The sequence below is a fragment of the Tribolium madens genome, unplaced genomic scaffold (assembly GCF_015345945.1).
Source record: "Tribolium madens isolate multiple individuals breed KSU strain unplaced genomic scaffold, Tmad_KSU_1.1 Scaffold_97;HRSCAF=244;Tcas5.2_LG3a, whole genome shotgun sequence".
Taxonomy (NCBI): domain Eukaryota; kingdom Metazoa; phylum Arthropoda; class Insecta; order Coleoptera; family Tenebrionidae; genus Tribolium; species Tribolium madens.
The window spans coordinates 9,293,045-9,307,560 of NW_025401069.1; the positions used below are offsets into that span (position 1 = coordinate 9,293,045).

The 14,516-nt window shown below is 32.2% G+C and overlaps 3 protein-coding genes across 3 annotated transcripts; 2 read left to right on the top strand and 1 right to left on the bottom strand.

Annotated features, from left to right (window-relative positions):
- Positions 1-605: 605 nt before the first annotated feature.
- On the top strand, positions 606-10,594 carry LOC123014661 (LIM homeobox transcription factor 1-beta). The gene is made up of 4 exons (XM_044413882.1): positions 606-774; positions 5,714-5,912; positions 9,366-10,006; positions 10,202-10,594. Exons 1-4 carry the CDS (start codon positions 684-686, stop codon positions 10,435-10,437), a joined length of 1,167 nt encoding a protein of 388 aa, XP_044269817.1. The 5' UTR covers positions 606-683; the 3' UTR covers positions 10,438-10,594.
- Positions 10,595-11,054: 460 nt separating this feature from the next.
- Positions 11,055-11,734, bottom strand: LOC123014259 (U6 snRNA-associated Sm-like protein LSm2). The gene is made up of 4 exons (XM_044413281.1): positions 11,677-11,734; positions 11,560-11,627; positions 11,421-11,511; positions 11,055-11,370 (listed from the first exon to the last, which is right to left on the bottom strand). Exons 1-4 carry the CDS (start codon positions 11,677-11,679, stop codon positions 11,245-11,247), a joined length of 288 nt encoding a protein of 95 aa, XP_044269216.1. The 5' UTR covers positions 11,680-11,734; the 3' UTR covers positions 11,055-11,244.
- Positions 11,735-11,761: 27 nt separating this feature from the next.
- Positions 11,762-14,422, top strand: LOC123014258 (anaphase-promoting complex subunit 5). The gene is made up of 7 exons (XM_044413279.1): positions 11,762-11,946; positions 11,994-12,305; positions 12,356-12,521; positions 12,568-12,727; positions 12,775-12,956; positions 13,003-14,212; positions 14,272-14,422. The coding sequence occupies exons 1-7, from the start codon at positions 11,805-11,807 to the stop codon at positions 14,389-14,391; spliced, it is 2,292 nt and encodes a 763-aa protein (XP_044269214.1). The 5' UTR covers positions 11,762-11,804; the 3' UTR covers positions 14,392-14,422.
- The last annotated feature ends 94 nt before the right edge of the window (positions 14,423-14,516 follow it).

Here is a 14,516-nt window from a genome sequence, read left to right on the forward strand (position 1 = left end):
ACAAGTGTTTGCGGTTATCGGCCGCATTACAACACCTGCGCTAGCATTCCAAGCGGTGTTAGACCATAGTTCACGCTGTGCGTGAGATACTTCACGCTCTCAAACATCAAACAACTTAGAAACTCTTCTTTAATTGCAAAACTTTGTGAAAAAAAATAAATATATATTTAATCATACTCATATGGAGTACTGAGTCGTGACATCTAAACCTACTTTAGAAGTTAAATTGTACTTTTAGGGAGTTAAATATGAAAACACAAACTGTATGCAAAAATAGTAGGTCGATTTCTTGAATCTTGCTTGAAAACCTCATCAAAGAGATAAGATAAAGTAAATTCCTTTTACTGTGATCCAATATCGATAGCAAGGCTTTAATATGCGCATGCCCAATGGTGGGGATTATAAAGCCACACCTATAAACTCCTCCCCTCTTATTTAGTAGGCGTGTCTTAGTAATGTCCCGATCGCTAGTAAAATGTCGGGTCTGCCGACGTCTTCCGAACCCCTAAAGGGAGGGACCTTCCCACCCCCGACTTATTCTATCAGTGACAATCTATAGTAAAGGGACAGTAGTGAATCTTGCGTCGTTGCAATACCATACACTGTATACAAGCTCATGTCGATTACGTAAAAAACCATACGCAAATTTTGTGCGTGAGTGTCTTGTGAAAAGTCTTTTCAAAATGTTGGAATTTTATCCGAATTTAAACCTTGCTCCGGCTATGTTGCCGGACCACAACGGCTTAAATGGACCAGATTGTAACGGTCGAACTGGTAAGTTAATTTTTGGGGATTTTGACAAAATTGAAGGGGAGTGAGAGATCAGGATTCACGCTTGGATTAAGCAGTAACCGGGCGTGTGATAGCGCCAAAGAGCTGTGATACCCCCTAATGTAATCTTCAGTGCACCGCTAATCACCTTCACGATTCATTATGCAAAACCAGAAAACGTTTTCGTTGTTCCTAGCACTTTTGCTGATGTCTCGTCTTCCGGCGGAGACGAGATTCAGTCATTAGTCCGGTTTCCGGCTTTCCTAACCTAAGCTCGACAAGCTTTTAGCTATATCAATATTTGCAAGTGGCTTCCATTTCCAGCTCTTACAAGAAATGGCCCCGAAAGGGGTAGCTTCTGAATACTTTTTATAACAACGCTTTTTTAACTTTTTTGTATTTTTCATTCCTTTTTTATGTAGAAAAACATAAATAAAACTTTATTAAATCCTCAAATACAAAAATTTGCAAAAAATTAGATACATGAAAAAATATTATTAATTAATTAAACAAATATATTTACATCTGTTCGCATTGAGGTTTAGACATTCCCTCAAGCAATTTTCAAATTGTAGGTATCTATAGTAGAAAAAAGATAATTTTAGGTAAATTTCCGCGGTTTAAAAAACTGTAGTATAAAGAGCAATTATTCATTGTAAAAATTGAAACAAAATTATTTTGTTTATTAAAAAAAAAACATAACTTTAGTCAGAACAAGTAAAAGTACCTACACACAATTAATCACAACAGTAAAAGTAATTTTTGTAGTTAAAAAAATACCTCCCCACTTAATACAAAATATACAGTGCGCACAATAATTTCGGCTCTAGGAGTTCATAATAAATATAAACATAAATCCGAAAACTTTTTTTAGAGCAATTCATCAAAAAAAAAAAATCTATCTAGCTGAAAAATAATAGACTATCCATTACAATTTTTGTAGTTAAAAAAATACCTCTTCACTTAATACAAAATATACAGTGCGCACAATAATTTCGGCACCTAGAAGTTCATAATAAATATAAACATAAATCCAAAAAGCTTCTTGAGAGCAATTCATCAAAAAAAATCTATCTAGCTGAAAAATAATAGACTATCCATTACAATTACAAAAAAGCTTTTTGAGAGCAATTCATCAAAAGAAATCTATCTAGCTGAAAAATAATAGACTATCCATTACAATTTTTTGTTATTAGATAACTACGTGGAATATTTGTGAGAAAAAAATAGAACACCAAGTTGTTTATTTTTTAGCAAAAAAACACGATTTTTTTTTAATATCTACAAACGAATAATGATGGTTATCTTTGTATTGACAAGGCCCATTGTTACGTCTAAATAACGGTTCCCCTTTTTCCAGAAAAGCATACAAAACTCTCCATCAGAGAAAAATCTGATGCCGAGTATTTTTTATGGTTGAGAAGGAATAATAATGAATGAGAATAGATATGTGAAAAGTGTCTACAATCAATATAAAAGTGTATAAAAAAGCAGTTTAAAATTTAAAATACTCTTAGAAGAAAAGAATCCAAAACTTCTGCAAACTAAAAACTGTGCTGCTGCATGAAACTTGCAAAGTTCACAAATTGCAAAAATTTGAAAACTTTATCAAGGATTGTGGCTTTACTCTGAATTTTTTCATCCATTCTACACAGTGTCGATTCAAAAGATAACGACATCTTTTTACTTGAAAATATTTAACAAAACTCTTGAAAGAAAAGAGTCAATTATGTTGCTAAAACTTTTAATCGTAATTTTTTACATTTGATCAATTGATGTCAAAAACAGATTTATATGGTTTATATCATGACAAAAATTTGTACTTTTGTTGAAGCCACTTCTTTTTACACTTCCAAAGAAGATTAAATTTGATTTTTGGCAGAAAAAGGAATTCTGTATTCTTACTAAACTACTTATTTGGAAATTAATTTTATAAAAGTAGACAACTTATTTATTTGTTTGAAAAATCTTTGAGTAAATATAACTAACAAATTAAATTCCAAGCTAAAATTTCGTGTAGGTCTAATAGTAGAATTTAGTTCTAAACGCTACCATCAAAAAAGGCAACTATACGGAAAGGAATAATGCAAATAAGTAAATAACAATGATGTCGCCTTTGCTCGGACACCTTTAAATCATTCTATATAACAGATTAACTAGATAGGAAAAAACTACAGATTTTGATTACTTTGACTTTTCTTTCAACTTGTAAAAAACTTATTTAAAATAATATATAAGTTGACCACCAAGCTATTTTTTATTCTGGATCTTAAATAAATAGATACTAACTTTTATTACAGTTATAGAGTTCTAGAAATGCGTCATTAACAAATAACCATTACTTCGTTTTAGTTGAAAATATTTATAATTTAATGAATGTACAGATCATGAATGATCCATGTAGACACATAAATATAAAATAAAAATCTAATATGAGTATAACAGATAGATCCATCAAAGCAGACGGCTATAAGCTGCAGTAATTTCATTAAAACTTGATAAAAATGAAACATTATTATTTCGAACCAACTCAGAAATCTGTTTTTGATCGACTTAGTTTTGCTATACAAATTTATATGTTTTAAACAATTATAAAAAAAACAGTTTTTGTTGTAGTCAGCATTTTGATTTATTTCTGTAAATATTCAAGTTGTTTTTAATAGTAGTCGTGCGATTTCAACAAGTGAAAGATGTTTGCTAAATGATTATTAAAATCGCTTTTAGCGATAACACGAAAGCCGCCCACATCGCCATTTGCTTTTGGAAATTTATCACATAGATGACATACCTCTACATAATAAAATATTAAACTGGATGTTTATTTAGCGGATCGTCTGTGTTTTGCGGTTCCTACAAACATTTAACCAAATAAAATATGGTTATAGCATTCTGTGCATCAAACTGATTACAAGCAAACCTAATTGCATTAAATATTAATATCCACACACAAACCTCTTTACCTGTGCATCTATAAATTGTAATTTTCAACCAGCATGTTGCTATTAAATTACTAAACTGCAATTTTTTGTTCTCAAACCACCTATAAATTTGTATTAACTTTACCGATAATAATTGGACATCAGCACCAATACTAAAACCGGGATTAGCAAATCAGCTTAACGAGAACTTGTATAATATGTAAATATTATCCGAGGCCTTATCAGTGTTTATAACTCGGGGCATTTGTTGGGATTACGGTTCAGCCAGATATTCGATGGTTCTAGTTGATAATGTGCGTGGGTTTACCTCGCTTTCCGGATTCCTTCACAGAAAATGTTAACTGCAGTATATCCTCCCACAGATAAAATTGTTTATTTTAGTATCTCGGTTAGAATTTAACAAAAAGATCAAAACATTGTTGAAAAAAAATTATCCGGAAAAAAAAACATTGACTACCTAAACACATAATTGTACCTATTATATCTACTCATCTCATTCTCTGCACTATTATAATTCGATGTTTTTATTTACGGCCGTCAGAAAAAAATAAATACTTGCATTAAACCCGGCGCATCCACCATTTTTGATACCAATAATTATAGTTATTATTGTTAAAATCAATAATAAAAAATAAGTCCTAATAAATTTATTAGGTGCATACGTGTTAGAAATAACATTTTTTTGTTAAAACTCCCAGAAACACATTAGTGTCGACACATTAAAATGCTGATCCATTCAGTTGGATATTAATAAAATACCAAATTTCTTATTTTTATTTTTCTATGTAAATGACACTATTATATTTTTTTGCGCGACTCTATTCGATTGTTTACTAGTGTTCCAAAAAAACGACAAAAAATGTCATAAACATCACGAACGTTAAAGACTTACCGATTTCAGACAATAATTGTCTTTGATCGGTAAAATGTCCTTACCGTTCTTGATGCTTAATATACTATCGTCGTCAAGGGAAATTAAGGTTGAACTATACTAGGAAATAATGTGGAAACGGAAAGCCGTTCAAACAAGTTTTCAAATAAAAAAAAGAAAAATTGAATTTTTAAGAAATACAGTAAACAAATTAGTTTTTTACAATTGGATGTTGTTCCTGAATTAAAAAAGTACCTCACACACACAGTAACTCATTTTGAGTATTTGTAACGGATTGCAAAATTCAATAGTTTTTTGCATGAAAAAAATACAGTAACATAAGTAGGTAATCTACAATACACCAAAAATAAATCAAAAAATTCTTCCGTACAGTTTTGTTATAAAATAATTAAATAGCCAAAAATAGAGATTTTTTTAAACTTATTTTTAAACGGCACGGACAAAGAATTTCAAATTAATATATACTGCTGCTAAGGCCGTCAAAAAGTTATGATAATTTTTTAAGAATTCTTAAATAACGATTAATTTTTTTATTCAGTATAGTTCAACCTTAATAGACGAATGATATTGGCCATGTACATATTGCGTATGAGCATGTATGGGCTCTTTACACTATCAGTAATAAGAAAAAGTTATTTTTAATCTTTTAATTAATTTTGCTAATTATAACTTGTAAGACATTTAAACATTGAAAAAATATGTTGGGAGGTTTGTTATTGGTTATAAAAATGTGGATCTCTGGTTGTCATCAATAATCAAAACTAGTACAAATAACAAAAATTAAATGTTTCTGTTTTTCTTGTTCTGATACCTATTAACATGTTATCTGCTCTCAAATAGTATTAAAAGTTGTAGTCTCCTTGTAGAGTATGAAAAGTTTAATCATACATAGACCAAATTATTTGAGTAGTTGATTTTCCTTTTGCGCATTTTTGTTGATTGCAACAACCGAATCTAAATCTAATATTTTTTTGAGATTCTTATAGGTTGTAATAACGAGCGCATGAAAATTTGGTAATTCTTAAAATTCCAATTTAGAGACAAAAATCTCTTATCACTTTTGTTGCGCCCCTTCTTTCGCCACATTCTATTCTTTTATATTTCGTTCCAGATGGCAGACTAATAAAATGTGAAAAAACTTATGAAATGTGTGAGGGTTGTGGGCAGAAAATCCACGATCGGTACCTGATGCGGGTCGCAGACGCAAGTTGGCACGAGCACTGCCTCACTTGTAGCATCTGTGGCGTCCAACTCGCCCATTCCTGCTACACCAGAAACACAAAGCTCTACTGTAAGGCTGACTACGATAGGTAAGCACCACCAATAAAACCTTCCTCAATACGCCGTGTCCTCGTTTCCCCAATTTTCCGCCACAATTCTAGTCAATGTTAATATTCCCAAGACTTGATTTTTGAAAGCGAAGCGTGCATTTTTCATTACAAGACGCCGGTCGCTTCTTACATTTTCTTCGCTTTTATTCACGGCGATATGAGTTTCGGAAGGCGGTGGAGCGAATCCAATAAAACCCTACACCATTCATGGTGCTTTGTTAGGAATCCGTAGGGTTCCGATTGTACACAGCGCTTCGCCTTTTGATGTTGGATGCGTGTTCAAATGGAGAATTATATTTTCTCCATTTGAATTTCTTATTTGAAATGGAAACGAGGAAACGGCCCGTTTCGTGTTGCCGCTTTTAATTCACCCCAACAAGCTAAATGCGAACCGAGGAACAAAAAACATCGATGAGATCCTCGAAAAAATATTTGCCTTTTTAACAAAATTAAAAAATTTAAAATCAACACTGCAAACAATATAATCTGTTCAATTTTCACATGCTCGTACAATGTAAAAAAAATATTTTATAATCTATCCTTGTATTAAATAAATCAATACCAAATAGGGATTTAATGTATATTATTCAGAGTTTATGGTCAAACAAATTTAAAAAATTTGCCAATACTTGCTAAACAACTGCATTTCAATAACATTTAAAAATTTTTATAAAAAAATTAAAAAAATTTTCTTTCATATATTGAGATTGTTATTTTTTGTGACAATAAAAGTAAATTGAAACAATTTCACTCCTACACTGGCGGACACGGAATTTTGGACGATTTGTCATTCGACTGATGTAAAAAGGGCCTTAGGCAACTAACCCCACTTTCGGTTTTTGTAAGTTTGATCCAGATAACAAGAGAAAAAATTGACAACAAATTAAAATAATTTATTTTGTACTCAATGTTAAAGAGTGCTTTTATCAACAAATTTCAGTAAATAAAGTAGTCTTTTATCGTCTAGTAAAATAAAGTAATTTTTATCTACTGCTTATATTCAAGAAATTATGGTAGGTGAGTACAAAATAAAACAAAATATTATACACGACGATAAAAATTGTTTATCTACTCGTAAAAAAATCCACTCGTGACTTCGTCACTCGTAACCTTAAACTTTTCACTCGTAGATAAACAATTTCTTTATCGTCTTGTATAATAAATGGCGTTATTGTTTCGGAAAATTAACGCCAAAAATAAATTTCAACTAAAACTTTAAAATTTTAGTTATAAACGTCAATCATAATGACAATAAAGCGTGGCTTACATTGACATTTTCTGAACTGACATAACTTTGATGTCCAAAATTCCGTGTCCGCCACTGTAAGCATTAGATAACTAGATTGTAAATGCCTTAACGATTATCTGGCTTATTTCCGAAAACCCGATTGAAAAAATTGCCATAACATAAGTTAATTTTCATATTTTACCGAGTATTTTACTTACAACAACTTATTTAAACACTATTAATAAAAATCATGTAAAAAAATTCCCAAAACTTTTTACATACTAGTATACAAAAGTCAAAAAAGAACAGCAGTAATAAAAATAGTTACACAGACAAAGAATAAAAAAGTAGCAAAAAAGTATATTAAAAAACAAGTTTCTGTAAGACCAGTCTTAAAAAGCACGAATTCAAGTTTAAAAAACGAGTGGCGCAGTCACAAGTTATTTTAAGGAATTAGTGCTTCAAGGTCTTATGAAACGAGTTTTTTATACTATTTTTTGTAACTTGCCCTCTAATTTTAAATGATTTAGTCACTTTTTGACTATTAAAACGCCGCGTTCTTTAATATGTCATTAGAGAATCAAAATGGAGACAAGTTACAAAATAGTACTTATATTAAAAAACAGTAAAAATTTTTGACATTAGATGTATGCTCGAAAATAGTTTAAATTGCATTAGTTTCGGTGAAATACGTTGAACTGCAACAATTTCTCACCTAAAAACGACTATGCATGACCAGTAATGGCCAAAGTATTGCATAAAATGTCGCCAAAAACAGTGTCACAAAATTGCATTTTATATTAGTAACACAAAATGCTCATTGCGACACCGAAATAGAAGAAGAATATTTATTTTATATAGGTAACTTATTTAGGTAATAGTTACTTGTATTCCAAAGGAAGAAAGTGTATCTTTTTCTTCCACCAAGGAAGAAAATAACTCTTTCCTTCATTGTAATACATATAATTTTCCTGCAATTCAGCAAGAAAAACTAAGAATTCCTCTTGATATCTCAGTATCAACATTAAATCTAGCAGTATGTTTTCCCGTTTTAATGGAAAAGCTAAAGAGAGGTAAAATTTTTACTTCTCTGAAAAGTTACATATAATTTTAATAGATGAAGAAAGTAAAATTTTTACCTCCCTAGAAGGTTATTCGTCACTTCCCTTTCTGAAACTAGGGTAAAAAATTTACTTCCTTAAGGTCTAAGGAAAAATATATCTCCTTAAGCAGTATTTATCTTAGTTCATGATAGTTTTATCAGTTTACTGGAAAAAGTTTACGTTACACCAAAACAAAAATTCTTTATATTTTGTGTTCTTGTCAATTTCAAGGGTTCCTTTAACTCTTAGTCCTTTACCTTTTTATTAAAAACACTAGTTTAAAAATAATAACTTGTATAATATACCTACCTTTAGTCAAATTATTATTTTTATGCTGATTTACCTATAATTAAACAAAAATAATTGTTATTTTTTTATCACGTCATAGTTTTTTGCTACGAACGATAATTTTCCTGCTTTCTGCACAAATGTCTCCAATTTAAAATTTACTTTAAATTCAAACTGTTGCTGAATTATTACAAAATTATCACCAGATGGATCTAAATGAGTCTTAAAATACATTTCATTAACTCGCATTTAGATTTCTTCACTAAAAACTTAGGCACCATGAACAGGGCGAGCATTTTCATCAAGATCTGAAGGGTTTTCGAAGATCGGCACAAAGGTTTTTGGGATAAAATATGTTAGGAAACTACTGTTAGACTGTTATAAAGGAAACTGATTTAAAAAATTATAAAAAAAACAAAGTAAAACAACTCATTTTTAATTTATTGTTAGGCAATTTTTGTATTTTTGTTGATTAGATACATATTTCTTAAACGTGACGTGGTGAACTTTCTCAGATATTTTTTCTAAACTCAGTGCCTCAAAATCTATAAGAAATTATAGCTTTCAACTAAGGTATAAAAATCCTGTAAACTAGAACAATTGAGACTTTGTGGAATAAAACCCATTTTTGAATTGGGCCACTATACTACATACTATAAGCTTATAACAATTGAGACTTTGTGGAATAAAACCCATTTTTGAATTGGGCCACTATACTACATACTATAAGCTTCATTTCTAAGTATTTTCAATACTAAAGCATCTCGAAAACATTCCAGTACACGAAATTTATTCAAGATGTTCATTTTGCAGGATATTTGGAGTAAAGTGTTCACGATGCGGCGACCGTCTTCTTCCCCACGAAATGGTAATGAGAGCACAACAGCACGTCTTTCATCTGCCCTGTTTCGTATGCGTGGTGTGTTGTCAGCCTCTGCAAAAAGGCGAACAATTCGTGCTACGAGCGGGGCAACTCTTCTGTCGGCAAGACTTCGAGAAAGAGATGTATTTGATGCAGCAGGCAAGTTCCGGGGATGACGACATGCTTGACGAGAACAGCCGGCCGAGGGACGGCAGAAGAGGCCCCAAAAGGCCCAGGACTATTCTCACCTCGGCGCAGAGACGCCAGTTCAAGGCGTCGTTCGAAGTCAGTCCCAAACCCTGCAGGAAAGTCCGAGAAGCCCTGGCTAAAGAAACCGGACTCAGTGTCAGAGTTGTGCAAGTGTGGTTCCAAAATCAGAGAGCCAAGATGAAGAAAATACAAAGAAAAGCGAAGCAGGATGACGGGAAGTCGCCTGGAGATAAAGAGAAAGGGGACAAAGATGACAAGATTATTAAACAAGAGTCGCCTTCTAGTGATCATGGACATTTTATGGGTATGGGAAATCTGAGTGATTCACATTTTCCTAGTTCCAGTCAACCGCTCAACCCCAACATTCCGTACTCTCCAGATGGTAAATATTTTTTGATAAATAACAGTTCTACCACAACCCATCCTTGTCATCTCATAATTTTGCTCCAACAAAAATTTAGTTGAATCGTTGGCGGCGATAAATACAAAATATCTTTTTGTGGTTTAACGCTTATATTTGTTGTTGCCAACGATGAGTTTATTTTTCGGCGTTACAATATGTTAAAATTTGTTTTAGATGCTTATCCAGCTCACTCAGGAGAAAGTTTCTGTAGCTCTGATATCTCATTGGATGACAGTACGAATTTCGACCATTTGGATGAAGCAACATCAGACACCCTTTCACTACAAAATTTAGAACTTCAGTCGACACATTCACATCAACATGACACAGTTCCGCCTTCCGGCTCAATACCAAATCCAATTGATAAACTCTACCTCATGCAAAATTCTTATTTTAGTACGGAACAATAAAAACGTTTCCCTTTTTTGTTATATTATCACTTGTACTTAAATTATTTTTGTTTTTGTTCACTTAAGTAATAATTAGTAACCAAACTTCTTTATTTGTTGCTATGCAAGTGCCATTTGAGCTCAATAAAACTAGTCACAAATTAGATATCTCATTTATCTTTTGTTATATAATTTTATTTGTCTTTTAAACTGTAAATATGTAAGTAATATAAGTAGATAAATCTCCTGAGTCGAATTATTGATTGTGATGATATATTTATGCCAAGTATAGTATTAAATATTGCCTAGATTTTATTATGTATATTTTAAATAAATAATAAATAGAAAAAATTATTTTCTTCTTTTAACTTCTCACTTAAAGAATGTTTAGCAGAAATTTATAATTTTTAAAATAAATAAATTTCCATCTACAAACGTCAAAAAAGTGACATTCTTTTGTGCCTAGATTACTTTAACCAAAAGTTTTACTTTTAAGCCTCTACGCATAAAAGTATAATTTTTACTTCTGTTATTTCGACGCAAAAGTTTGCGTCTTTGTATATTTATTAGCAAGCAAATAGTATAAGTTATACTACAACATAATCTGCTATTAATAGGTAATTTAAATTTTATACAAGTTGACAATTTAACTTTTATTTTTCATAATCTTCAAGAAAACATAATTCTTATACTAATTTAAAACTAATTTACCAAATGTTCTCCGATGATCAAAATTAAGTTATTAGAAATTCTAATTCTGTTCAGACATTTTAATCCTTTACTTATAAAAAAATTAAATAGTAATTGTATTTATTGTCTTATTTAAAATTATCTAGTGGGAGCAGTCGCCTCTTTCCTTGCGGAATCCTGTAAAAGTTGAGTGTCAACCTCATCAGCGGGTAGCTGGACGTAACGGACAACTGAACCCCTTATAAAGCAGTTTTTTACAGAAAGCTAGAAAAAAAAATACTAAACCAATTTATTTCATTATATGATAATCTCACCATGTGAGGGTACTTTTCCGTATCGGTGACACTAATATCAGTCAATTTGATGTTTAAATACTGATCTACAGAGTGTAGAGTACCACAAATGCTAAAGACATTTAACTTAGAATTTGTGGGGCTTAAGGGATATACTCACCTTAAATCATTTTTTAATTCCACCACTACATCTTTCCCCACAAGGGACTTAAAAAATGAATAAAACAGCTAAAACAAAAAACGATTTAATACACAGAAAATATCAGAAATTAATTACCATTTCCAAACGTTTTACGTTTTTTTTTTGAGGTTATGACGCTAGTAATTTCTGTTTTACCGGCTACTTTTTGTTTATCTGTCAACTGTCATCAAGTTATCTAACCTAAAAAAAATTTAAAAGTTTTCATGGAACGGGTGAGAGAACGGCTAAAAATGCCTACAAACGCCGAAAGTACAACTTCAAAAAAGTCCATCGTAGATGTAATTACTCCTCACAGGCTAACGGTTGCAATTTTGATTCGTGACTATTGCTTATTTCGGGATTCAGGTACTGCTAATTATCACCATTTGCTTTAAATTAGTCTCAAATTTTAGACCGGTTTATTTGTGAAGACGACGGGGTCCTTAAAGCCAGATACCGGCGAGACTTTTGTGTCTTGATTCTAAAGTTGCTGCAAAGTCCTGATCTCAGTTTAGAGGAGCTACGAAATATTTTAGTTTCAACTAAATATGAAGTGCACCAGAGCGTAATTGACGCATTTGATGAAACACTTTCCAATTTATACTCCAACGGAACGGGGAATATGCTAGATATTATTGATAGTTTTAACAGGATCATGACTTTCAATGAAAATATCGCAGCAGGAATAGAACAGAACTGTTTTGTGAGCAAGAGTAGCATTGTTGGTATTTTATCTCCACATTTTGTTAATATGTGCTCTAAACCATGATTTTAGGTTATTATTTGAGAAGATTGATTGTTAATTTTGATAAACTCACTTTTTCTGAAGTTACAAGTGTTTATTTAACTTTTAAAAGGTATTATGAAGAGTGGCAAAAAAGCTTAACCACTCGTGATCAAATAACAATAGAAGTTAATAAAGTCATTTGTCCTGATGATTGGTAATTATTCACATTTTTTGTCTCAAAAAATAATAACATTTATTAGGAGTGCTAACAGAGATCAGTGGTCTAGACGTCAAGCTGAATTATTTATTGCGACTCAAGCGGCTCTTTTAACTAACAATGAAGAAAAAGCATTACCACCGCAAGAACTTCACAATAGAATCTCAAATTTGCTCAAATCGAATCCGTCACTGGCAGAAGCTGTGAGTTGCAACTATAGTATATATTATTATTCCACATTATCTTTTAGCACTTTTTATCGTACTTAAATTATTTGAGAGTGAAGGAATTTTGTGGTGCTATTGATAGTCTTTATCACTGTTTTGACAGAAGCACTTTAACAGACAGCAAAATCTCATCTGAGGACAAAAGCAAAGTTTATAGATTTGCTGCACTCAACCTGGCCATTTTGCACTACCATTTTGGCCACAAGTGAGTTAATATACAGTGTATGTAAAAAACACCACAATTATTTTAGGGAAGAAGCTCTCGCATCTCTTAGAGAGGCAATAAAAAGCTCTCAAGCCGCAAATGACAACGTTTGTCTTCAACACGCTCTTTGTTGGCTGTACCGCCTCACCCCTGTCAACAAAGAAAAACTACTTGAACACTCTGTAGCTAAAAGTTTCGAATTAAGTCTCTCCTACACGGCTTCGCTCGGTATCCAGACTTTTGTTCAATATGCGTGTCTCATCTCGGGCCATCCGCACCAAATTTTCGAGACGTTAACAAAAGGTGATTTGATTAACTGTCAAAATATTTTGCAAGATCTTATTTCGAACAGTTATGCCGTTAAATCGGCCCTTTGGCAGTTTTACGGCAAGACCGAAATGTCGTCTCTTTGGAGCCAGTTGCTTTTTTATCTCAATATTGACAATAGCAACGATAGCAAAGCAGTCTATGGTGAAGGTTTCTGTATGGCGATTTGTAACGTTGCCAATCATCTTCTCATGCAAGGAAATTATAACTTAGTCAACACTGTTTTAAACTTTGCGAAAGAAAAATTTCCAAATGAGCCCAATTCGCACATTTGGATGTTGTGCGAGAATTTATTTATTTTCGTGCTAGCATTACATCATGAGAACTGGAGCGAAGCTGAAACTGCAGCTCAGAAAATTTTAGTCGTCGATAAGTGGGAGGGTTACTTGAGACTCGCGGAATTGTATTACTACAAGCAGGATTACAGCGAAGCACACAGATTTGTTGATATTTTGATAAATCGCTTTCAGAGTGATAACAAATACAAACTTAAAATTTTCTACTATGTTCGAGCCAAGATTTTACTAGCGGAAATTGAATTTTCGAGTTGTTATCCGGATAAAGTTTCTCCCGAAATTATGACACTTCTTAGCAACTGTCTTATAGACACTGATAAGCACAATTTGGATTACCATTCTGCTTTGATTCACTTGCACATAGCCAATATTCAATTAAGTTTAGGCATGACAAGTCAGGCGTTAAAAATTTTGGATAGATGTCTCGTTCAGATTTTGGCACATGGGGGCAATTTTGATAGAGCTAGAGCTGTTTTATTGTATGTCAAATGCATGGTAGCGCATTCTGGGCAACTTGAATCCAGTGAGAGGAGAGAGATTATTTTAAAGGCTGCTCAAATGTTAGAGAAAGTGAAAGAAGATTTTAGGGCCGTGGAGGCTTATTCGAGGGTCAAAGATGTATTATATTTGCAGGTTAGTGACTAAATTTGTTGCAAAATAAGTTTAATTTTATTTTGATTTCTTTGTTGCAGGCGCAACTTTACAACAGCATAGATTTGAGGAGTGAGAGAAACAGATGCGCGTTGGAATTTCGGCAACTGGATGAAGAAAGGACTACGAAAAATTATTATACCCTAGTTAGGTTTTTGTAATTTGTGAAATAAATGCAGTTGAAACCATTAATTAAGACATTATGTCATCCTGTTTATTTGAAGTCTCCGTTGATTGGCATTCGCGAAATAAAAATTTCTTTTTGGGTTCACTTAACTCACTTAAA

Excerpts from the sequence above, each read along its gene's own strand:
- LOC123014661 (XM_044413882.1), top strand. The coding sequence starts at position 684 with ATGTTGGAATTTTATCCGAATTTAAACCTTGCTCCGGCTATGTTGCCG. Across the intron at positions 5,913-9,365 it reads TGTAAGGCTGACTACGATAG|GATATTTGGAGTAAAGTGTT; the intron begins GTAAGCACCACC and ends TTCATTTTGCAG. Across the intron at positions 10,007-10,201 it reads CATTCCGTACTCTCCAGATG|ATGCTTATCCAGCTCACTCA; the intron begins GTAAATATTTTT and ends AATTTGTTTTAG.
- LOC123014259 (XM_044413281.1), bottom strand. Across the intron at positions 11,512-11,559 it reads GAATTAAAAAATGATTTAAG|CATTTGTGGTACTCTACACT; the intron begins GTGAGTATATCC and ends AAATGTCTTTAG. Across the intron at positions 11,371-11,420 it reads CGGAAAAGTACCCTCACATG|CTTTCTGTAAAAAACTGCTT; the intron begins GTGAGATTATCA and ends TTTTTTTTCTAG.
- LOC123014258 (XM_044413279.1), top strand. The coding sequence starts at position 11,805 with ATGGAACGGGTGAGAGAACGGCTAAAAATGCCTACAAACGCCGAAAGT. Across the intron at positions 12,728-12,774 it reads ATCCGTCACTGGCAGAAGCT|CACTTTTTATCGTACTTAAA; the intron begins GTGAGTTGCAAC and ends ATTATCTTTTAG. Across the intron at positions 14,213-14,271 it reads AAGATGTATTATATTTGCAG|GCGCAACTTTACAACAGCAT; the intron begins GTTAGTGACTAA and ends TCTTTGTTGCAG.